Source organism: Myxine glutinosa, chromosome 4, assembly GCF_964187855.1.
Source record: "Myxine glutinosa chromosome 4, kmMyxGlut1.1, whole genome shotgun sequence".
Lineage (NCBI taxonomy): Eukaryota > Metazoa > Chordata > Myxini > Myxiniformes > Myxinidae > Myxine > Myxine glutinosa.
The window spans coordinates 56,151,566-56,176,591 of record NC_136264.1 but is presented as its reverse complement, the minus strand read 5'-3'; the positions used below and the strand labels follow the sequence as shown (position 1 = coordinate 56,176,591).

Below are 25,026 nucleotides of genomic sequence, written 5' to 3'. Positions count from 1 at the left end.
TTTCGCAATTCATCATTTGTCTTCCTCTCTCTCAACGATACTCCGCACATCCGTCGAACCATTCGCATTTCCACCCTTTCCAACCTTCGTTGCTGCTCTACGTTCATTACCCATGTCTCGCTCCCATAAATCATAACACTTCTCACACATGCAGCATACACCTTTCCCTTCAGCTTCAACGACACTCCCCTCATCATCAGCACGCCACTCAATTCCCGAAACTTCTTCCATGCACATCTCACTCGAGCAACCGTTGCCGAGTCTGATCCACCTTCTCCATTCAGCATGTCTCCGAGGTAGCAGAATGTTTTCACACCTTCCAGCTTCACACCGTCTCCAAGATCCAACTCAACATTTCCTCCATCTGCAGCTCCCTCTGTGCACACCTTACATTTGAATGTAGCGAGGTCACGTCACGGTGAGAATCTCGCGAGATCACGGCGAGGTCACGTCTTTTCGAAGCTGCTCCATGCGCTCACGCTCTCGAAGCTAAGTGATCTATCACAATCGTGTTTTTGTCGAGACTGTATCTATCTTTCGGTGTGTGTACCTATAGCGTATCTTTTGGAAAATTTTCGGTGCTAATTTTTCGTACATGTATACACAATCGTCGGTTAATGGTATCGAGTATTCTGCGGCCTAGTACTCGTAGGCTTAGACTACCGTACCGTCTCCGACCTTGTGGTTTCGTTTTTCTCTCAGCGATTCGTCGAATGCGCTGAAAATTATTTTTCGTTCTCTGTTTCGTACCAGTCGTTCACCCCGTACCTCCTTGTTTAATATCTGTACTCACAAAAAAAAAACCCCCCCCCCAAAAAAAGATTTCCTTCCCAGGTCTTATTCGTTTATTTGTTGTTCTTTTTGTTCGTTCGTTCGCGATTACGCGGTTAGAAATGTATAATCTCTCCCCTGAACAACTATTTTCTCTCATATATTATAACACCCTTTTCTTCTTTTCCTACAAAAGGATGCTTTCGTCTTGCTCACCAAATCTATTCATTCCAAAAAATATATATAATACCATCTCTTACAGTTCCTCCTTTCTACATTCCCTAAACTATCCAGAACTCCACCCCTCCTCCAGTGTCCTCAAACGTATTTTTGACTCGAAGGTCTCAAACTCATTTTGCAAAAAATGTTCGTTTCCCATGAATCGTACACTTTTCAAAATCCAATCTCACCCCTCCCCTCCAAATCCTCCCCATCACCCATCCCTTTCAAATCTCCCCCCTTGCCCCTTCCCTCCCCTCCCTCCTAAACTCCCCCCACACCCCTCCCCTCCGAGACTCTCCCTCGCTCCTCCCCTCCTAGACTCCCCTCTCACCCCTCCTCCTCAAAGCATCCTCCCTGCTTCTTCCCCCTTCCAACTTTCACCTTCATCTCCCCAAACCTTCTGCCTCGCTCTTTCCCTTCCTCAAATAACACCTCACTGTGCCTCACCCAATCTCCATCAAACCTTTTGTCCGCCCCATTCTTCCCTTTCTCCAAGCTATTCTGAAATCTCTGAAATCTCTGACACACCTTCAACAGCTCTCCCTACCTCTTCCTCCTCTTCCACATCTTACCCTACCCCTCCCCCCCCCCCCCCCCCTGTTCTGGACCTGATGCTCCCCCTTCCTCTTCATTAACGGTATGGACCTCAAACATCCGGGGCCTTCGCTCAAACTTGACTGACCTCTCCATACAGGTTGCTTCTGACAAACCAGATGTGATCTGCTTAACAGAAACTTTCCTCCTTCATGATGTCTCTGATGCCTTGGTATCTCTCCCAGGTTACTCCCTCCTCCGGTATGATAGACCTGAGCCTCGTCCTGGAGGTGGGGTTGCTATCTTTATAAAAAACTCTCTTCCTCACTCGCCCTCCACTGCCCTCTCTCCACCTCACCCCCAGGAATACCTTTGGCTGCGGCTTCCCCTTCGCTCCCACCTTTTGTTCATATGTGTGTTGTACCGTCCACCAAACAGCGATGACTCCATCTACATCTCACTGTCTGATAATATGGACCAACTTCTATCTACCCATCCCAACTCTCTCTTCCTCATATGTGGTGATTTCAATTGTCACCATGCCAATTGGCTGGGTGTGGGTACCTCTCTCACCAGCCATGGCTCTTCAGCAAAGGACTTCTGCGACTCACTGGGACTGACACAATCTGTCAATTTCCCGACCCGGATCTCAGTCACCGGAGCATCTTCTCTTCTGGATTTGGTTATGACAAACTTCCCTGAAAATGTCTGCTGCTCTTCTTCTGCTCCAATCGGCTCATCTGATCATGTGCTTGTCAAAGTGGACATCTCTCTGACCATTCTCAGAGAGCCTCCTTAGCGTCGACGAGTCTGGCATTTCACTCAGGCCAACTGGCACGGTCTTCAAGCAGCCATCAATCATCTGGACTGGTCTCCCATCTCTACCGCCTCTGACATCAACACATCCTGGGAATTCTTTCAAAGTAAATTGCTCTCTCTCATGCACAGATTTATACCATCTCGTCTTCAGTTGTCATACCCTTCCTCCCGTCCATGGTACACGGAATCTTGTGGTGAGGCTGTTGCCCTGAAACAACTTGCTTTCGTCTCCTGGAAAGCAAATCCAACGGAAGGAAATCTCATTTCCTTTCACAAAGCCCGAAACAAGTGTGTGTCCACCCTCAGGAGAGCCAGGAAACAATATCTCACCATTCTCAAGACCGAACTCTCTTATCTGTCTCCCTCTTCCAAATCCTGGTGGCGTCTGGTCAAATCTGTTTCTGGTGTTTGTTCCCCCTCCACCCCCTCCCTCACCTCAAACGGCTTAACGGCTGACTCCGCACGTGAAAAAGCTGAATGCCTCAACTCTGTGTTTGCCTCTAAATCTTGTGTCCCAAACCCATTCCTCTCTGTACCCACCGTACCCAGTCGTACCCAGCTGCTCCTGGACTCTGTGTCCTTTCCTCCTGACAAGGTGGAAAAGTTTCTGTCAACCCTCGGATCTGATTCTGCAACTGGTCCTGACGGCATCAGCCCACGGGTCCTAAAATCATGTGCTTCTGCTCTTTCACTCCCTCTTTCTGTTCTCTTCACCCTCTCTTTTGCTCAAGGTCATCTGCCATCTGCTTGGAAATCAGCCAACATCACCGGTTTGCACAAAAAAGGTGCAAAAACAGATCCCAGCAACTACAGACCAATCAGCCTTCTCCCAATTATCAGCAAAGTCATGGAATCCATCATTGCTTCAGATATTAAATCTTTCCTCTTCTCCAATGGCTTGATCTCTGATCATCAATTTGGTTTCAGACCTGGTCACTCTACTCTGGACATGCTGCTTCTGCTTTCTCAACAATGGATGGAGGTCCTCAACGCCAAACAGGAAATTAGAGCTGTCTCCCTTGACATTTCACGTGCCTTCGATACGGTCTGGCACCCTGCTCTGCTCACCAAACTCTCCTCCTTTGGTATCCATGGAAATCTCCACGCATGGCTGGCGGACTTCCTCTCTGGTCGTAGTCAACGTGTGGCCCTGAATGGGTTTCTCTCATCTCCTCTTCCTGTTCAGGCTGGAGTTCCCCAAGGTAGTGTTCTGGGCCCTGTGCTTTTTCTGGTCTTCATCAATGATCTCTCTGACTCTCTTGAAAATCCTCTCTATCTCTTTGCTGACGACTCTACTCTCTGTCGCTCCATTCCTCATCCCTCAGATCGGCAGTCTGCAGCCTCCTCACTCTCTGCAGACCTGGACAAAATCACAGACTGGTCAAACAAGTGGAACATGTCTTTCAATCCTGACAAATCTCACACTCTTACAATGTCTCTCCGAAAGGACCGACTGGACAACCCTCCCATCTACTTTCTCAACAATCCTCTCCAAGAAGTTCTGTCGCTCAAGCTTTTGGGTCTCACTATCTGCCATGAACTTTCTTGGGAAAACCACATTTCCAAGCTGGCCTCCAAAGCCAGTCGCCGACTGGGCATCCTCCGTCGTGCGAAGTCCTTCCTTGGCACACCTGAGCTCCTCACCACATACAAGGCTTTCATCCGCAGCTCTATGGAATACTGTTCCCCCCTCTGGGCTGGTGCTCCTGCCTCACACCTTGCTCGGCTTCACGCTGTTGAGGCCAAAGCTTTCAGAATCATTGGAATCTCCTGCGATGTAGTCAACACCGAGGGCCTTTCACTTACTCACCGCAGGCAGGTTGGTGGTCTTTCTGTCCTCTACCGACTCCTATCCGGCCTTGCTCCCCCAGCTCTCTCTGTGCTCTGTCCCCCCAATATTCCTTCAGGTCGCACAAGATCTGCCTGCAACCCTCTTATGGTTAAACTGCCAAAGTCTAGGCTCTCTGCTCACCTTCACTCTTTCATTCCCCTTTTCTCCCGCCTCTGGAACAAACTCCCCCACTCCCTTCAATCCCACTCCTCCCTCCAGGTCTTTAAAACAGCTGTTCACCACCATCTCTTATCTTCCCCCATCGAAAACCTTGATCTTTTCTACCCCCGGTAATTCACCCCAGAGTCCTTGCAGTGTTCATATGTTTTATTCCTCTCCCACCTCCCCCCAGTCCTCCCGATGTCCCTGCTCTCAAATGTTGTGTTTGTGTCCTTACCCCTCTTCCCCCTCTCTTTTGTGTCCTTCCCCCTCTCTCCCCATCTTGTCTGCCGCTCCCCTTGTTTTTTGTGTTTTGTGTGTCGGTTTGTCTTTTTGTGTGATTAATGTTAGCTCTTTCACGAGCCTCGATCTTGTATACAAAAAAAAGAAAAGAAAAAAAGAAAAAAGCTGCCACACTGGTTAATGACCCTCTCAGACCACTACATTTTTGATGAACCCACTCAGCGCACATTGTACACTGAATGGAGTTCACTCCGACACCCTTCCTACACACAGCACAGGGCCACTTCCCAGTTCTTTCCACCTCACCACATGCTTTACCACTTGCCATCACCTTCGTCTTTCCGATATTCACCTTCAGACCTTTTGTCTCCATACATTCCTTCCACGTGTTCATCTTTTCCTTCAGTCCATCCATACTTTCCGCAATCAACACCAGATCATCTGCATACAACAACTCCCACGGTAAACCCTCCTTTACGTTCTGAGCCAGCACCTCCATCACAGCTACAAATAGTAGTGGACTTAGTACCGACCCCTGATGCACTCCCACCTTCACCTCAAACTCACCACTGTTCCCGTCCTTCGTCCTTACAGCTGTGCGCGCTCTTTTGTACATTGCCATCACTACTCTGATCAACCATTCCTCCACTCCTAACTTCCTCAATGCCCATGTCAATACTTTGTGTGGAACCCGATCGAATGCTTTCTCCAGATCAACAAACCCAAGAAACAACTTCTTCCTCTTCTCCATGTACTTCTCCTGCAACTGCCTCACAATGAAAAGCACGTCTGTCGTTCCTCTTCCTGGCATAAATCCAAACTGCATTTCGTCGATCTTCACTTTCTTCCTTATCCTCCTCTCCAACACCCTTTCCAATACCTTCATTCCATGCTCCAATAACTTTATCGCTCGGTACGAGCCACACTCCAGAGGGTCACCTTTCCCCTTGTATAGAGGGACGAGGGTACTCAGTTCCCAATCCACTGGAATGCGGCCTTCTTTCACCACCAGATTACAGATCTCTGTCATTCTCTTCACACCCCAACTTCCTGCTGCCTTCAACATATCTCCCACAACTCCCGTCGGCCCTCCCGCTTTTCTACCCTTCATTGCTTTTATCGCTTCCTCAACTTCCTTCTCAGTTATCTTCTCTGCCGGTCCTAAAACTGGGTTACTCTCTATGTTGCCATCCCATTCATTCTCTGTATTCAACAGCATTTCCATATATCTTTTCCATCTTCCTTTAATTCCATCTGGGTCGACAACGATTTGTCCCACTTCATCCTTCAAGCAGCTCACCCCCATCACATCACACCTCTCTTTCGCTATCTGCTTTGCAATCCTGAATACCGCTCTCTGACCCTCTTCCAAATCCAAGCGTTCTCCGAACATTTTCCTACATGCCTCCTGCGCCTTTGCTACCTCTTTCTTTGCAGCCTTCCTGGCTGCCTTATAACTTTCATGCTCTGCTGTTTCTGCTCCCGTACCCTTCGCCTTCTGCCACTCCTTGAACTTCTTCCTTGGAACACTTGGATGTTTATCTGGAGGACCCGTCTGCAAGCACTGTGGTCGTTGGCGGCCGTTATAAGCTACCACGGTGTGTTTCGTGAAGAGAAGGCGAGTTATCACCGGCACCTTGAACAAATTACTAATACCTGCAACCTTCAGTTCAATGTCAGGCCTGGCCAACCAGTTCATGTAAGACTTAGACAAAAACCTTCTCCAGCCAATCCTATAATGTGGGAGGAGGAGGAGGAGGAGGAGGAGTAGTAGTAGTAGTAGTAGTAGTAGTAGTAGTAGCAGCAGCAGTAGTTGTTGTTGTTGTTGTTGTTGCTGTTGTTGTTGTAGTAGTAGTAGTAGTGATAATAATCATAATAATAATATATGCTGGAAATGTATCAAATATGGAATGTAAAAAGGTGATCCACTAATTACTCGCTTTGGCCGTTTTGTTATGGCCGGCTCTAGCCAGACTCGAGTGTGAAATAAGGAAATCTGTAAAATGTGACTTGTACTATAATTCAATCCTCAGTATCACTCAATCTGATTATTATGTATTTTTTTATATACTTGGTCCTTGCATGAATAAATGCACTATTAAGCAGCAAATGCAACTTCAGTGGATTAGAGGTTGATTAGTGTGGAGGCCACCATATTTCCTCTCCAAAGTTGACTGTGAAACACATGACGTCACATTAGTGTTTGTGGGCCCATGACTGGCTTTGAAATTTGAGACACAGACACCTTGCGCATGTAGAACACATGCTTTTATATGGTTGTGCAGAAGTCGGATCACTCTTTGTTGTTCTGCTCTTTGATGAGCTTTGACATCTGTTGATAAAGATCCAATTCCTTGCAGGGAAAGCTGTTGTACTGCCACCCACCGCCTGACATAGACCCAAAGGATTTTCAGCCAGAGCAGAACAAGCTTCCAGATCAATTCCCTGATCCCAATATGGACACAACTTGCAACAATGTACCTGGAAAGCAAATGCCAAAGCAAAGAGCCAAGATGGCTATGAGTGAAGTTGATAGAAACTTTTTCCAGCAAGTAAGTACTTCTCTGGGTTGGACTTGATTGTTTTTGAAGAATTATTTATTTTAATTTATTTATTTAATAAACTATGATTTGATATTTGTGTATCACAATGAGACAGTTACTCCCATGCTTATATCTCTTCAGAGTAACGTGCGTGCACTAACAAAGGGAGTTCAGCGGACCTTGGGCTACCCATCCGGCACTGGTGTGGGCACATCGGGGAGCGCAGAGACAGTGCAGCAACTTGGGAAGCCTTGGAAGAAACACGGCAACCGGAATACAAAGGAGAAAGCACGGCGCTTGTACAAATATTTGGACAATTGAGTTACCAGTTTGCACTCGAGGCCTCTTTTGTTTCATAGTTATGAAGCTTCTGAGGAACAAATTGTGAGTTTGAAGAACCTATAGACTCGTCCTCATGCAATATACGATGGTGAAGTTTATGCATTCAAACGTCAATTACATGTCGCACTAACTCGGTAAAAGCCTTTACCTGACTTTGAGGTTACCTTGCTCGTAAGAAGGTACACCCAAACCACATGATGGTTACCTTTTTTGATGGTGTTCTTTTTGCAACTAGTGGAAATTGATCTTTCTCCAGAAGTGGTGTGTGTTCGAGTGATGAGCTTGCAGAATATGAGTCCAGGTTGCAATTAATTGGCTTTGTGATGGAGGAATTTGTATATTCGATTTTGCTTCCTTCATCTATGAAACACGTTTTAGGTAAAATTTGCACCAAGTGTTCAATTTTTTTTTTTTTTTTTCTACAAAGAATTAACATTTCACCAAATACATTTGAAGTGAAATTCTCCAATCTACTGTACTTTCTTCTTTTGGCATCTGAATTTTTTTTTCTTCAGGAACTTTTTCACAGTTGTAGCAACTTTACATTTTCTGCAGAGCATTGTTTAAAGATAAAAAATTATCGATAAATGGAATGATTTATTTGTCTCGAGATGCTCTTATTATACCTGATCCTTGAGAATGTCCGATTGTACGCTTCGCAATCAGCGCCTTTGCTGTGAAGCATTCCTTGTTTGCCCTCAAACTAGCCTTCCCGTTACTGCTTTGGGTAAGAGACATGCGATCTGTCATGTCCCTTATCCAAAGCCTTCACTTGTTTTACGAAGACAAAACAGGAGGCACTCCAACACAACAAGAACGCGGAACCTATGGACAGAAAAGCACCAGGAGCTGATAGCATATCACCAGGTTTTCTCTGTGTCAAAGGGTGTTTGACCCAGGAATGTGTTTTTTGTAAATTTAACTGATAGCAAAGGGGCTTTGATTCCCCCCCCCCCCCCCTTATTTTTACTATTTTGGATTCAGCTAGGTTTTTATTTATTTATGAACTGTTGATTTTAATTGGGGGAGTGGAGGAAGTCACTAATAACCTTGAAAGAATCTCTAACCATCAGTAAGCTGCAGAACCATTTTTTTTCTCTGGATAGAGAGCATTTGTGTTTCACCCTTCTGTGTTGTTTCAGGAAAATATAATCGATGATTACTTCAAGAAAATAAGACTATGTGCCTTATGGCATGCTATAATGATTCAAAATACATTAGAGTCAATTTTTTTTTAATCTGACATGTCGCGCATCCCACTCTACCTGACCTGTCGCGCGTACCTCTAGGCCAACTACCCATCGCACGTCCCACTCTACCTCCAACCCACATCACAGTGCGGCCCACCTCTGACGCACGGCACAGTCCGACCCACGGCGCAGTCGGGCCCTGCCTCCGACCCAGCGGCTTAGTCAGACCCCACTGTGTGTCCCGCTCCCCTGACACACTCCACCCACTCATCTCCTTTTCCACCCTCCCTCAGAGTGTGGTCCACAAATATTTGAGGTCTCTGGTCTGATGTATTTTTCTGATCTCTCCATTCAGAGTGCTGCTGCTGCTCTGGACATTGTTTAAAAGAAACGTTTCTTACTCAATATGTTTCTGATCCCTCTGTTTCTCTTTGGATATTCTTCCTGGTGGTGGTGTTGCTGTGTCCTCCATTGCTCATGGTCCATTATTAGCCCCAGTTGGACTTGGCCCGAAACAGGGGCTTATGGATTGAATCTCGTCCGTCCATCTGTGCGTGCATGTGTCCACAACCATATCTCGGAGATGGATGGACCAATTTTGTTCATACTTGGCACAACGACAACACATGATGGTATACATATGCACATCATTTTGTTGCGCGATGCCATTAAATATGGCCGACTGGCAGCCATTTTATTGGAAAAAATCCCGATATTGAACACGTCCTGTACCATTTATTTGACATGCATTTACTGATCTTGTTCAAGCTTTGCACACATAAGAGGTGTTGCAAAACATTTTACCTTTTTTTCCCCAGAGGCATGCTTCCTTTGATGCACGTTAAAATAGCCGAGAATAGAATAACACACATGCGACGCGTTATTCAGTCCGTGACAAAACCATCACAGCAACGACAAGCGAAGAAAAAGTGACGACATGGACGCAAGGTACGCACACGGCATGTATGCACGCACAAGTCATGTCCGAATGCATGCACAACCGTAATGGGTTCTCGTGGGAAAAAAAGGTAAAATGTTTTACAACACCCCTTACTTGAGGAATGATGGCTGTCATGCATGTCATTTCTTTTTGAGGTCAGATCTAAGATGGCTGACTGGTGGCCATTTTGTTACATAAATGTGTCCCAACGATTTCTTGAACATGCATGGTCCGATTTTGTTCAAAGTTGGCATAAGAAAGCCTGACTGGAGTTTTCCAAAACACGTCTGAACAAGCCGAAATCCTTCTGGGAAAATGTCCTGTGGACAGATGAGACCAAATTAGAACTTTTTTGTAAAGCACATCATCTCTATGTTTACAGAAAACAAAATGAAGCCTTCAAAGAAAAGAACACCTTCCCTACATTCAAACATGGAGGAGGTTCAGTGATGTTTTGGGGTTGCTGTGCTGCCTCTGGCACTGGGTGATTTGAATATGTGCATGGCATCATGAAATCAGGAGATTACCAAGGCATTTTGGAGCTCAATGTTCAACCCAGTGTCAGAAAGTTGGGTCTTCATCAAAGGTCATGGGTCTTACAGCAAGACAATGACCCCAAACACACTTCAAAAAGCACCCAGAAATGGTTCAAGACAAAATGCTGGACTGTTCTGAAGTGGCCAGCAATGAGTCCAGATCTAAATCCCATTGAACACCTCACCTGTGGGGAGATCTGAAAACAGCAGTTGGGAGAAGGCACCATTCAAATCTGGGAGAACTGGAGCAGTTTGCACAAGAAGAGTGGGACAAACTGCCAGTAGAGAGGTGTAGGAAGCTCATTCATTGATAAAGGAAGCTCTTGTCTGCAGTTAATTTTGTCCAAAGGCCGTGCTACCAAATATTAAGTGTAGGCTCTTTGGTGTCAATAATTTTGTCATTGCCATTTATTTTTATTTTCTGATTTAAAAGGATATATTAAGTTCTGAATCAAAAACAAAGGTTCTGTAATATTAGCAGTGAAATAAAGAATTGTGAAGACCAAATATTTTTGTCAATTTCAACTTATTTTTGGAGAAGATTGTGAGTTATTTGAAAAAAAGTGCAAGGGTGCCAATATTTTTGGCCACGACTGTAATTACTTGGTTATTAAGACTTGAAAAGGGAATCCTACTATATCTTCTTTTATACTATGAGAGCCGTGTGTGTTGCCATTTCTCTCAGAGATAGCTGAATGGATCTTCGTCAAACTTTCAGAGGTTCATCAATCAGTGCCTGGGATTGTTTTGAGCAAAAAAATTTGGATTTTTTTTTTAATTGCCTTGTCGTGCCTAAGCCTTTGTAGCTGTGTGAAAGGTAATATTATGGGATGATCCCCAGCCTTAGTGGGTGTACGGAGGTGTTTTAGGCCCCCACAAAAAAATAGAAAAAAAAAAACAAATTGATTTATTCAGAATGCCTCCAGGATTATAACAACACTGGGTACCCCTGCTCGTATTAAATGAGGCAATTCGCTATGTATGTGTGTACATCTGAAAATCATACAAAAAGCAGGGCTAGGCCGATCTCCACCCAATCTTGCATACGTGTTAATAGTACCCAGAGTCCGGTCATGGGCACACGATCCCCCACATGGGGCAGGGGGGGGTGGGGGGGAGGAGGACTTGCTATTCTTGCCAATAGAAGTGCCACAGTGCAAGTGCTTTACTGACCCCTGCTGCAGAAGAGAGGGGATTATTAGCGACTGCACAAAATATATTTGCTCCACCTCCCCTACTATATTATCTATTATTATTAGTATTATCTACTACTTATCCCCTACTATATTCCTCCTCCTCCTTCACAGGTTGCTCCCGAAGGGAGTGGGTGTTTTTTTTTTTAGTACTTCAAAAAACAAATGTTGCAGTTTCATCTTCACACGTGTAATTTTCTTTCCACCTCTGGGGCTTGAATTTGATTCATTAACTACACGATTTGCCTGTCCTGTCCCTCTGTGCCTTTTAAGCCTCTGCATACGAAGTCGCCGGAGGCATTATGTTTTTGGGTTGTCTGTCTGTGCGTCCGTCCGTGTGTCCGTCCGTCCGTGATAGGTTTTCGATACCACGATAACTTGAGAACGGCTCAAGAGATCTAAGTCAAACTTGGTACAGGTATGTATAATGATGTAATAATGTGGGCGGAGACATGTCGGTCCCCAGCAAAGTGTGCCATTCTAGTTTATATATGAAGTTAAGACTTGTGGAAGAGCTAGAGCACAGTACAGACCAGATGAAGAATATTGGGGAAAGGGGGGGGGGAGCTTCAACAGCAGGGTATGTGTACATCTGAGGGAAGAATGGGGGGTGGGGGTGGATGTGAACAAGGGGATAGGGAATATGCAGGGGGTGAACATGCCAGATACATGCTCAAACACACCAAGAAGAGAAAGAGAAAACCGAGGTTAGAACAAAGTGAAAAATTGAATGAGGAAAGGGGAGGGGGGACGCAATAACCTAGAAAGGAAGGGATGTGCTTGACAAGGGTTAATGAATGTATAGAAGATCATGAGTATGAATGAGGGATGATCTCGGTGCAGGTAAACAGCCATCTTTAATCTCTGGAGGGAAGACTGGGATTGAACAGACTGTGGAAGTTGGTTCCACAGGCAAGATTTTAAAAAAAAAGGAACAAATGAGTGGAGATGAGCAGTGAGTCTGGATTTTGTGAGTTCGACCAGAAGTAAGTTACCTTGTACACCCTGTAGAAACTTTGGAGGTATGTAGAACAAGGAACGAGCATTTGGTGCAAGACCAGAAAGGAGGTAGTAGAAGAGGCTGCTGGGCTGTCTGAGTTGTGGATGGTTGTGGGGATTTGGGGAAAAGTGCAGCTCTATGTGCAGAATGAGAAAAACAATGGACAGCCTTGTTTTAAAGTGTCATTATATGAGAGAGCTGTTAATATTGTTTCGGATCCCTTCTCGAGGGGGGGATTAGTCCCCTCGTTTGTGACTGACCGACGTGGGTCCTGAAGCTGCACAAGCTCCCTCCAGAGGCAGGTGAGCAGCTTCGTTCGCGACCGCGGATAAGATGTTAATTTGCCGAGCGGATGGCAGCCGTGGCACGAACCGTTAACAGAAACTAGACCCGATTCTCAAACGTTGGCCAAAATCGCGCCACAGGTTTTCAATGAGGGAAAAGACGACAACGATGGATGTAGAGGAAAGAAAGGCAAAGGGTAAGAAATACAAATATGATTTATTTACTATTCACACAATTGAAAGCAACCAAGGAGTAGGAAAAGATAATAAAATAAAACAGAAGAAGAAGAAGCGGACACAATGAAAATGCTAGCTTATCTATTACAGTCTTAATTAACCAAGGGACAGCACAAACAAAGACAGACTCACACGGGGAATTGCAGAGTGGATTGGCTGGAAGGAGGAATGGGAAGGCCCTGGCCACTTTAGGCGTCGAGGTCCGGCTCCAGGAGTCGACTCGCGTTCTTGGCGGGAAAACCTTGGTGTCCAGCGGCGCGTATCGTTCACCGCGAGCGGATGGGCGCTTCGTGCTGGACTCCGGGCTCCTCAGCTCCACTTCAGCGCCAATTCACGCCACACTCAACGTCCTTCCCTTACGCAACTCAGCAACTCTCCTTCTTCAGCCACTCTTGAACCCTCTCACTCAACAACCCTAAGGCTTGCTGTCTTCTTTCAGCCACCAACAAACAACTCCTCACCACCAACCCCTGTTCTGACGCATGCGCACGCGTTTTATAGCGCGCCTCGGCCTCTCCCCGCGAGCTCTCTGGGCACGCCTACCGGGTCGCTTACTGCCGTGCCGGTTGGCTAGCACGGCCTCTTTTGGCTCCGCCCTTGATGACGGGCGGCCAACGCCCTGGATTCGGCGGCTCCTCCCCCTTCTTCTCCGAGCCCACCTCATGGCTAATGGAGTCGCGGTGAAAACCGCCAAGCAGCTGCGGCGAAAACCGCAAGCCCAAAGAACAGCGGAATGCAGCAAACCGCGCAGAGGAATTTGTAATGCGGCTGACAAAAGGGAGATCCCATGGAGGTTCTGGGGAAATTGAAAGGGGATACTACCTTGTTTGAATTCGATGCAATGCAGTGTTAACTAGTTGGAAACAGAGCCTTAACCTAATACACAAACAGAGGCTTAACCTAAAAAAAAACTTAAAAAAAACAAGGAGGAAATCTATGATGTGGTTACGTGATGGTATATGACCTAACTAAGGGACGCCCTTTGACCTTTATACACAACAACTGGAGGAAGGAGGGTGATATTTTACAATTTATTACACAATAAAAAAATACAATTCTCATATCCACAACAATATATTGGCCATGCCTAAACCAAACTCTCCTCCTATGGTATCCATGGAAATCTCCATGCATGGCTTGCGGACTTCCTCTCTGGTCGTAGTCAACATGTGGCCCTGAATGGATTTCTCTCATCTCCCCTTCCTGTTCAGGCTGGAGTTCCCCAAGGCAGTGTGCTGGGCCCTATGCTTTTTCTGGTCTTTATCAATGATCTCTCCGACTCTCTGGAAAATCCTCTCTATCTCTTTGCTGATGACTCCACTCTCTGCCGCTCCATTCCTCTTCCCTCAGATCGGCAGTCTGCAGCCTCCTCACTCTCTGAAGACCTGGACAAAATCACAGACTGGTCAAACAAGTGGAACATGTCTTTCAATCCTGACAAATCTCACACTCTTACTATGTCTCTCCGAAAAGATCGACTGGACAACCCTCCCATCTACTTTCTCAACAATCCTCTCCAAGAAGTTCTGTCGCTCAAGCTTTTGGGTCTCACTATCTGCCATGATCTTTCTTGGGAAAACCACATTTCCAAGCTGGCCTCCAAAGCCAGTCGCCGACTGGGCATCCTCCGTCGTGCGAAGTCCTTCCTAGGCACACCTGAGCTCCTCACCACATACAAGGCTTTCATCCGCAGCTCAATGGAATACTGTTCTCCCCTATGGGCTGGTGCTCCTGCCTCACACCTGGCTCGGCTTCACGCTGTTGAATCCAAAGCTTTCAGAATCATTGGAATCTCCCGCGATGAAGCTATCTCTGAGGGCCTTTCACTCACTCACCGCAGGCAGGTAGGTGGTCTTTCTGTCTTCTACCGACTCCTCTCCGGCCTTGCTCCCCCAGCTCTCTCTGTGCTCTGTCCCCCAAATATTCCTACAGGTCGCACAAGATCTGCCAGCAACCCTCTGATGGTTAAACTGCCGAAATCTCGGCTCTCTGCTCACCTTCACTCTTTCATTCCTCTTTTCTCCCGCCTCTGGAACAAACTCCCACACTCCCTTCAATCCCACTCCTCCCTCCAAGTCTTTAAAACAGCTGTTCACCACCATCTCTTATCTTCCCCCATCCAAAACCTTGATCTTTTCTACCCCCACTAATTCACCCCAGATCCACCTTGCTTGAAATTCCAACCTCTTTCCTGGAAGTCCTGGCAGTGTCCATATGTTTTATACCTCTCCCACCCACCCCCCCCCCCCCCTTCCCATGCCTCCCGCCCAAAGCCCTCTCCCTCCCACAGATCTCTCGATGTCTCCATGTCTCTCGGTCCCTGCTCTCAAATGTTGTGTTTGTGTCCTTCCCCCTCTCTCCCCATCTTGTCTACCGTTCCCGATGTTATTTGTTTTATGTGTCTGTTTGTCTTTCTGTGTGATTAATGTTCGCTCTTTCACGAGCCTCGATCTTGTATAATAATAAATAAATAAAAAACCAAGGAGGAAATCTATGATTTGGTTACGTGATGGTATATGACCTAACTAAGGGACGCCCTTTGACCTTTATACACAACAACTGGAGGAAGGAGGGTGATATTTTACAATTTATTACACAATAAAAAAATACAATTCTCATATCCACAACAATATATTGGCCATGCCTAAATCGATGATTGACTAACGAAGTTTCTTGATTCGAGTTTTGCAAGTTTTAACAAAGTTTTTTTTTTTTTTTTTTTTTTTAAATAAATATTTTTTCTCTGATGTCGGTCGTTTCTGATATATATATAGATGTGCATCACAGATATACCAATAACTGGCATATCAATATTAAAGTTTGTAAAACTGAAACTCATCCCTTTAAAAGCTTTCAGATGTAACCATTACAGCTTCTGCGCCTCGTGCTAATGGTCGCGTTCAGGAGATCGCGGACATCCAACAAATGCCGTATGGTAAAGTCGACTTCACGCCTGTTGATCCCCATCTGGCATTTCACTTTGACAGTAAAAGGAGGAATAACACCCCGGCACCACCCTGAGCCCAGGCCCTTGGGGGATTAGTAACAGAGGGCATGGTGGCTTTGGGGAGATGGAATTGGATTGTGACTGGGGTTGAGGGTTGTTTAAATAACAGAAATGCAAAGCTGAGACAAAGACACTAAAGTGGTTTACATTGCATTGGGTATGTAAGTTGTTTTATGGAAACTCTCATAAAAAGAACTTTTCCCTTTCTTTTAACTTCTTTTTATGGAAAGTGTTTATTTGCCTTGTAACTTGTTTGAATTCCGTTAAACATCATGGCATGGCTTTAAATTGATGCAAATCATCTCTGAATCCCTTTAAACCCCATAAATAGTTGATGTAAAATTTAGCCAGACGAATCTCGCTCTTTTACTGCGTTTCTGTAACGTTTATTCGCTTAAACTGCATCTACTTGCGATAAGATTGGCAAATCTCACAGCTCTCATTTTATTAGCGGAAATTCCGACATGTGCTACAAGTGTCTTGCTATTCTCAACCAGCTGAATGAGAAAACTTTTCAAGCTAAAACATTGCTTCCTTTTCACGTATTGTGCAACTTTTTCTGACATTTAAAGAAAAATAGGTTGTTCTCTTTGAAGTTTTTCATGACAAGATAATTTTGATTGCAAATGGATAAAGTGATTGATGTCTGCGTATAAAAGTTTGCTCTTAACAACTCCAACCACTAATTTGACGGCCCTGATTATTTTCAGTTTCTTATGGGGACAGCTGAAAGTTTTTGACTCGAGTCGTGCACGAACTGGATGGCCAGGTGTGACTTTCAACTGAAGGTCGCAGGAATTTGTGCAGGGTGCCGGAGATAACTTCCTTACTCTTCGAAAAAGAAAAAAAAACAGCATGGGAACCTTAACATCCACCAACTAATGCTAGCAGATGCGATGCCCAGTTTAATATCCATGGTCCATCCAAGGGACGGTGCACATATTCATATATTGCCCTACCTGTGAAGCACCAATCAGATCGTTTATGGTCGGGTCGATAAATGGAACCTCGATAGGCAACTAAAATGTGTGTTATATCTGTATTATCCCATTGGACTCCTTTTGGACTGTTGGACAATGTAATTAAGAGACAGGAAAAAACTATATATATATATATATACAGTGCATTCAGAAAGTATTCAGACCCCTTCACTTTTTCACATTTTATGTTGCAGCCTTATGCTGAAATCGTTTAAATTCATTTTTTCCCTCATCAATCTACACTCAATACCCCATAATGACAAAGAGAAAACAGGATTTTAGAAAGTTTTGCAAATTTATTAAAAAGAAAAAACTGAAATATCACATTGACATAAGTATTCATACCCTTTGCTATGACACTTGACATTTAGCTCAGGTGTCTCCCATTTCTCTTGATCATCTTTGAGATGTTTCTACACCTTGATTGGAGTCCACCTGTGGTAAATTCAATTGATTCGACATGATTTGGAAAGGCACACACCTGTCTATATAAGGTCTCACAGCTGACAATGCATATCAGAGCCAAAACCAAGCCATGAGGTCGAAGGAACTGCCTGCAGAGCTCAGAGACAGGATTGTGTCGAGGTACAGATCTGGGGAAGCCCACAAAAAAATTTCTGCTGCATTGAAGGTTCCCAAGAGCACAGTGGCCTCCATAATTCTTAAATGGAAGAAGTTTGGAACAACCAGGACTCTTCCTAGAGCTGGCCGCCCGGGCAAACTGAGCAATCGGGTGTGACGTATGCCACTTCATAAATGTATCGGTTTCTTAGAGACAGATTTATATGAGTAAACAAAATAATAATGTTTCTGATTTCACTTTGCAAAATTCCTTTAGCAAGTCTTTCACACCTATTCTGCCATTTGACATTCACACAAAAATGTAGTATCGTGACATCTGACATTATTTTTCCAAAAGTCTAACATGCTGTAGAAACATACCAAAATAGTTATATATATATATATTTTTTTTCTTTTTCTTTTTCTTTGATTTACACCTCTGTTCATATTTTAAAGAGTCAACGGTGAAACACTAAAACTCACATTTTTTCCCTGCCATTCCCCTGTATTTGAGTTGATAAGAGATGAAAGTTGGCAAAAAAATGAAAAGTTCTTTCAAACAATAGGTATTCGCAGAAACATTTCGTATTAGTCGTTTTCGGGATTATCCAGGGGTCGCAGGTCACAATTGGTTGTGATATTAAAGATTTTGGCTTGCCGTCTGTTTATTTCAACCAATCCAGACCGGAATGTCCGGTTTCACCCTTTTATTTTTTCAGGGGTCGTGGATTGAGGATATTTTTTCACATTTTGTTGTGTTACAGGCTGAATTTATTAAAAACGTATTAAATTGAGATATTTTTTGTCATTGATCTACACATAATGTCCAAGTTGAATTTTTTTTTTTTTTTTTTTATTTAAGAATTTTTTTCTTTTTTTGTGGCCAGGAGTATCATTAGAGGTGGAGGTGTTGAAATATTTTGCCATATTTGAGAACGTATTAAATAGATGGTCCCTAATGTAAATAGGATTGCACTTTTTGGCCGCTGCATCGCTCATGGTAGTCTCCGCTCGTTGGTTGACCTGAGAGATTGTAAATCGGTCACGGATTCCGAGGGGAGGTGCTCGTTCCTGTCGAGGGAGAATTGATCTCTCCATGGCCCCCTGGCTCGGGTTCATCTGCCTCCCTGTTCAAAAGCAGCCCCTGTCGAGACCGAGAGGCAGAGCAGCGACGCCTTGGGAGACTCGAGGTGAGTCTGGCGAGACGTGCGTGTTCAAAGCGGGTGGTAGAGAATGGTGTCCTAAAGGAATTGCCTCCATCATAATGTATAGGACATACTGCGTAGTTTGCGAAATGATCGTTTCTGAGCGTAACTCTCGTTAACATCCTCTCTTTACTTTTAATATGCCATTGATGTCATTTTACACCACCAAGGTTTTGGAAGGATGGTTTGAAATGTTCAAACCAAATTGGTCATGCCAGGGTACATAGGTCATACTGCTGTGATCCTATATGAGCTAAATCCCATATAACCTGCCCATTTTGTTCATTGTCTCCTATATGATGTAATTGATGTAAATGAATATGAATTTCGTTCTTATACTTGTCCACCTGACTCATGTGTGTTCTAAAAAAAAAAATCTTCACCTAAAAAGTCATCGCTCCTGAAAACAGCTCCATTGTGACGTCATAATTGGTGATGGAGTAGACGTGCCTTTTCATTAGAAACATCTCAACGTTGTTATTGGTGAATAGATGTACAATTTATTTATTTCATTTACATATTGCATTTATAGATGAAATAAGGTGCAATTCATTAATTTCGGATTTTTGTGACGCGTGATGCGGAGCATCCCCATTGGAACCATGCCGTGACCAGGGCTGATTATCACCGAGGCCAACGGACGTGACCCGTGAGCTCTCAGCACAGATTTAAAATGTCGGCCTCAAACTGTAATGTCCTCTCGTGCTGTCGCTTTGTGACTTCCACTTAAATGGTGGAGATTGTACAAGTTTAATGAGTTAGTTAGCTCTTTCTATTCCAGCTCCGATGAAATTATTTGCATCACAATGCGAATGTGATGGAGAAATCAACATGGAACATGATTTGTGAACCTGAGGTCTTGACACAGGGAAGGCAATGCTCAGATGGGAACATCAAGGACAAACCATTTAGTGCAGTCTTTTTATTTGCTTTCAATGAGCATACCATATAAGTTCGATGGATCACTGAGTTGGCTTCTTTTTTTTGGTGTTGTTTGGTACTTTTTGGTCACGTGACATCCGTTTTGCATTGTTATGTGATCTTAATATCCTGTATGATCGAAAATATCTTGTGTTAAGGACAACCATCTGTCATCATGACATCACGAGGAGCCATGAACTTCGCCATTTTGGGTTAGTAATGCTTAACCAAATCCCTTAGCATGTACTTAGTGCATCACATGTTCATTGTTACCCAGCAGGTCACTCTTCGACATGACCCGCAATTCTCTGGAGCGAGGAAGCTTCTCTGCGGTCTCTCCGGCCTCCAATAGCGGTGACGAGACACACCCAAGAGATCCCAGTTTGTGCCCTCCACGGCACTCTTCGACCTCTCGAACCCCCAGGCACGTTTCTGTGCCTCCCCCGTACTCTGTAGCCGGGATGGAAGAGCCTCAGACCCCACGCGAGCCCCTTGATTGCTGGGCTTGTGCGGTGTTGCTCACAGCCCACAACACATGTGCAGCTCTGCTCAACCTGCTCCTCCTGACTACGGTGTTTTCCCTCCTGCTGCTTCCTGCCCTTATCATGGTGGGCCTTGGATTGGCTTGTCATTCCAGGGTGAGTTCTGCCCTTTTCGGCTCGCCCTCCCACTGGGAGGTTTCTGATCCTTTTCACATCCTCCAGTTCCAGGCTCCCCTATTCCATTTGCTATATTATCTCTTCCATCGTGAAATAGTGGCTGGGAATCCTACCTCATCCTCCCCATAACCACATCTTTACCTTCACCTCCTCACCCATTCTACTTGGCTCACCCATCATCACCATCATGCTCACTTTAACACTCTGCACTGTTTTCTTCGGGTTCCTGTATGAAACGATCTAAGGATGACATTGGTGAAGTTTTCAACACTACTTGATTCCAAACACTCTTAGGGTCAAAGTTCAAAGGTTGATAATGAACAAGGTCACATAAGATGTTGAAAACCTCTCATGATGAGAAATGCCATCCTTTTGGTGTGAAACTCCTTACTTTTATAGATACTGTGAGTTTAGGATAAAACTACAAGATAAGATCGAATGAAATAGTTGTATCACAAAAGAGTTATGTGCACCTTTCATTGGAAGCAGAGAATCGGAAGAATAATGAAGGAATTAAAATTCCAGTCTGATCCGGATGCCATATCCAGAGGGAAAGACTGAGGAAACGCAGGCCTGGTCCGAGCACACGAGGGAATTTTAAGGAATCCTGGGGTCAAGGTATGTAAGGTTGAGGATGGTATGCAAGAGAGAGAGCAGGGGTTTTTCTGCCCTTTGGAGGTCATGCTTGGATTGGTCATCGAGAACTGCTGCACCCTCAGCTCGATCCTGGGTAAAGACAACGATTGCTATCTTAAGGTGAAAAGGTCAAGTAAGACCTATATCATTAAGGCGGTGATTCTACTCGCAAATGCTCAAAACCTATCACATTCAGCTGATTGGAAATTATTTATTATGGAAGAAAGGGGGATTGGACCCATGTGTTCATGGTATATATATATATATATGTGAATCACAATCTTGTATTGTTTATTTGCAAGATTTTCCCCTAAAATATTTGTAAATTTTAACTTTTTTTTTTAGTAGATCTTAATTCTGTGTATCTAAGTACAAACCCCATACCCTTTATTAATTTGGACATTTTATAAACCAGCAATGGTCATCCAACGTTTATTTGTCTTTGTATACTGAATCGAGGCTCGTGGAAGAGCTAACTCTCCGACTCCATCCCAAATTCACCACCATACACTTCCCTGATTGGTTAGACATGTGTGTTAATTCCTGATTGTTATTTATGTGCAAGGCACCTTGGTGTCAGAGTTGGTGTTTAAGAATCGAGCCTGCATTTGCAGACTTGGTGTTTTCCTGCTCTTCTGAGAGTGGACACGCATGCTGTTGGCTTTGTGGAATGATCTGAGATTGCCTTCAGTCGGGGTTGCTCTCCGGGAAGAAAAGGCAAATTGTTTCAGAGCAGAAACCTCACCACGGGATTCAGTGTTCCATGGGTGGGAAGATAACTAAAGACGAGATGGGATGAATCTGAGAGAGAGAGAGAGAGAGAGAGAGACAGAGACAGAGACAGAGACAGACAGAGAGACAGACAGAGAGAGACAGAGAGAGACAGACAGAGAGAGACAGACAGAGGCAGACAGACAGAGGCAGACAGAGAAAGAGACAGAGAGACAGATACAGACAGAAACAGACAGACAGACAGAGACAGAGAGAGACAGAGACAGAGACACACAGAGACAGAGACAGACAGAGACAGACAGACACAGACAGACAGAGACAGACAGATGGAGACAGACAGACAGAGATGGACAGACAGAGACAGACAGACAGAGACAGACGGAGACAGAGAGACAGACAGACAGAGACAGACAGACAGAGACAGGCAGACAGACAGAGACAGACAGACAGAGACAGACAGACAGAGACAGGCAGACAGAGACAGAGAGACAGACAGAGACAGACAGACACAGACACAGACAGAGAAAGAGAGAGAAGGTTTCTGTGGAGAATTGCCAGGCAGAGTTAACATGAGGGGCAATAGATATGGGAGACCAGTCCTGAAGAGAGATGAATGATTGCAGTCCCTGCCGATCTGCCTGAGTGACATACCAGATGCACCGATGTTGAGGCAGCTCTCTCAGAACAGCCAGAGAGATGTTGGCTCTCACAAGTATATAATCAGATGGACAAATTGGAGTAGAGGAAGAGCAGGAGATGCTTGGGGGGAGCTTTGTCATCACTGAAAGGAGAAAGTCCCGAAAGGAAAATTTGTATTGGGAAAAATCCGGGTTGGAAAGTTCACAGATTGCGTCAGTCCCGTGGAGTCACAGAGGTCCTTTGCTGAAGTGCCATGGCGGATGAGAGAGGTACCAGCCAATTTACATGGTGACAATTGAAATCGCCACATATGAGGAAGAGTGAGTTGGGATGAATGGTTAAACACCATGTTGTCAGAGATAGAGGTAGATGTAGATGTAGATGTAGGTGTAGATGTAGATGTAGGTGTAGATGTAGATGTAGGTGTAGATGTAGATGTAGCTGTAGATGTAGGTGTAGATGTAGATGTAGGTGTAGATGTAGATGTAGATGTAGATGTAGGTGTAGATGTAGATGGAATCGTCACTGTTTGGTGGACGGTACGACACACAGACAAACAAGATGTGGGAGTGGAGGGGAAGTCCCAGCCAAAAGTACTCCTGGGGGTTTTGAGGTGTAAGAACAGTAGACGGACAGGAAGAAATGGAGTTTACTTAAAGGTAGAGACAAAATAAGTGTGGAATAAATTTTCAGCAGAAAGGACACTGACGGAACAAGGGGGCACAGCGAAAACATAAAAAGGAGGATTAGGATATTAGTAAATCAAGGATACTTCGCTCAGAGAGTGGTGAATGCATGGAATCATCGCCCAGCAAAGGTAGTGGTAGTCGAGTTAGTGGATAGTTTTAAAAATTTTTAGATTGAGTTGGATAGGTGTTTGCAAGTAGTGGGGATGTGGGAGTACGAAGACGTTTGCATGATGTTGCGTGGGGCTGGGGGTGTTTAGATCAGTGCGTATCTGGTGAATACAGCAGAAAGTATTTTCATTCAGTGAGATCTATATCTTCTAAATGTTACTGTTGGTATTTGGTGAAGAATTTGGCACATATTCGATGGTGAAACAATGAAATCCTTGAACAACCTCTCAGGATATGCAAGATTTTGTGAAAACTCTCTGGAAGTGGAAACACTTCATCACAGGTGCCGATGTGAATGAAACGTTTTCACCACTTCGGCTGAGGCCTTTTATTCCCATTTGCAACCTCAACATGCCATGCATCTCTGCTCTGTCATTCTCCAGGTGTTCAATGCATCTGCAGGACCTTGTGGAACCTCCATTGATGACAACGGTTCCACGGTGCTCACTGTCGCAGGATTTGTGCTGCTTTCGCCCCTACTCGTCCTGGCTCTGGCCACCTACTGCAGGTTGGCTCGTCGGCTTCGCTTGGACCTCTGCTTCATGCCTTACAGCCGCGCTGTGTACAAACCAACACATCCAAGTAGCTTGCTGCCCCCTCATCCAGTTTTCCTGTGCTGCTGTCCCTGCCGTCCCAAGCCACCTGATGCTTCTCACACAGTCTGGGTGTGAACGTCACACACATTAATGCAGTATGATATATATATATATTGGCCCTATGCATATTACTTATCAAAGAAGGCAATATGTTGATACTTCCTCCCTCCCACACACAAATTACACTCTGAGTAAGACGAGACAAAAGAAATGGAATGTATGGAACAATGAGAGTGTGGAGAGGAGTGTGTCAAAATTCCCCTTTTTTGCATACGTAATATATAAATGGTCTTATTCTTTCTTTTCTTTCATCACCCTCCTCTTTTCACAACATTTTCCCCTCCTTACCCTGTACAAGGAAATATTGACTTAGGAGATGGTTAATGGGCCCATAATGCCTGTCACGTCCATATCCCTCAACCCCAACTCGATCGCCATATCCACAGGCACACTCACTCCACGACACCCACCCAATCCAACCCATCATCCACTCAATGGGAAGAGGGAAGGCAAACAGCATGAGCAAAGAAGGACAACATAGGCAGGACATCAACAATCACAACACACACATATATATATATATATATATATATATATATATATATATATATATATATATATATATATGTTGGAACCCATCTGTGGATCGGTCCCATCGGCCGATGGGTCTGACCCATCTGTGGATGCACGAGAAATGACAATGCAGACCCATCGGCCGATGGGTCTGCGCCATCTGCGGATGTGTTGTTCACCTTGAAGGAATGTGTTGACAGAATGGTGCTCTTCAATCAGGTACACAGTCATTGGAATTACATGTGGTAGGAATTTAACAGAGATGATTTTTAAATGTTTTATTATCTATTTCTACCCATCTATTTATACATTTTGTAATTCCAATGTAATTCCAATACATTTTGTAATACAATCCACATGTAATTCCAATGACTGTGTACCTGATTGAAGAGCACCATTCTGTCAACACATTCCTTCAAGGTGAACAAAACATCCGCAGATGGCGCAGACCCATCGGCCGATGGGTCTGCATTGTCATTTCTCGTGCATCCACAGATGGGTCAGACCCATCGGCCGATGGGACCGATCCACAGATGGGTTCCAACATATATATATATATATATATATATATATATAAATAAAAGAGTGGGGAGCAGTTAGTTGGCAGTCGCATTAACACTTGAAATATTGATGGTTGACAACACTCTCAACACAGAAAATCATTGTCAAGATACTTAATTTCTTTTTATGTTCAGTAGTACTTTTAGAAATGTTTAACTATTTAATGATGAAACATTTTATTTTTCTAATCCTTTTTCACAAATCATGTGCTGTCTTTTTGGGTCGTGACTCTCTAAATCAGTTTTATTCTTCTTT

General features: G+C 44.5%; 2 protein-coding genes across 2 annotated transcripts in view; both read left to right on the top strand.

The window, feature by feature from the left end:
• The window catches only part of LSG1 (large 60S subunit nuclear export GTPase 1), a 74,176-nt gene extending 66,248 nt beyond the window's left edge, over positions 1 to 7,928 (top strand). The window contains exons 13-14 of the mRNA XM_078775725.1: positions 6,940 to 7,131; positions 7,264 to 7,928. Of these exons, the coding sequence (XP_078631851.1) occupies positions 6,940 to 7,131; positions 7,264 to 7,443 (372 nt within the window). The 3' untranslated portion in view covers positions 7,444 to 7,928. The remainder of the gene's footprint in view (positions 1 to 6,939; positions 7,132 to 7,263) is intronic.
• Positions 7,929 to 18,492: 10,564 nt separating this feature from the next.
• On the top strand, positions 18,493 to 24,191 carry LOC137426096 (transmembrane protein 88). Its single transcript, XM_068114795.2, has 3 exons — positions 18,493 to 18,582; positions 19,799 to 20,156; positions 23,425 to 24,191. Exons 2-3 carry the CDS (start codon positions 19,812 to 19,814, stop codon positions 23,710 to 23,712), a joined length of 633 nt encoding a protein of 210 aa, XP_067970896.2. The 5' UTR covers positions 18,493 to 18,582; positions 19,799 to 19,811; the 3' UTR covers positions 23,713 to 24,191.
• The last annotated feature ends 835 nt before the right edge of the window (positions 24,192 to 25,026 follow it).

What these genes read in the sequence shown, in the direction of transcription:
- LOC137426096 (XM_068114795.2), top strand. Translation starts at nt 19,812, where the DNA reads ATGACCCGCAATTCTCTGGAGCGAGGAAGCTTCTCTGCGGTCTCTCCG. An exon ending in GATTGGCTTGTCATTCCAGG is followed by an intron (nt 20,157 to 23,424) that starts GTGAGTTCTGCC and finishes GTCATTCTCCAG; the next exon opens with GTGTTCAATGCATCTGCAGG.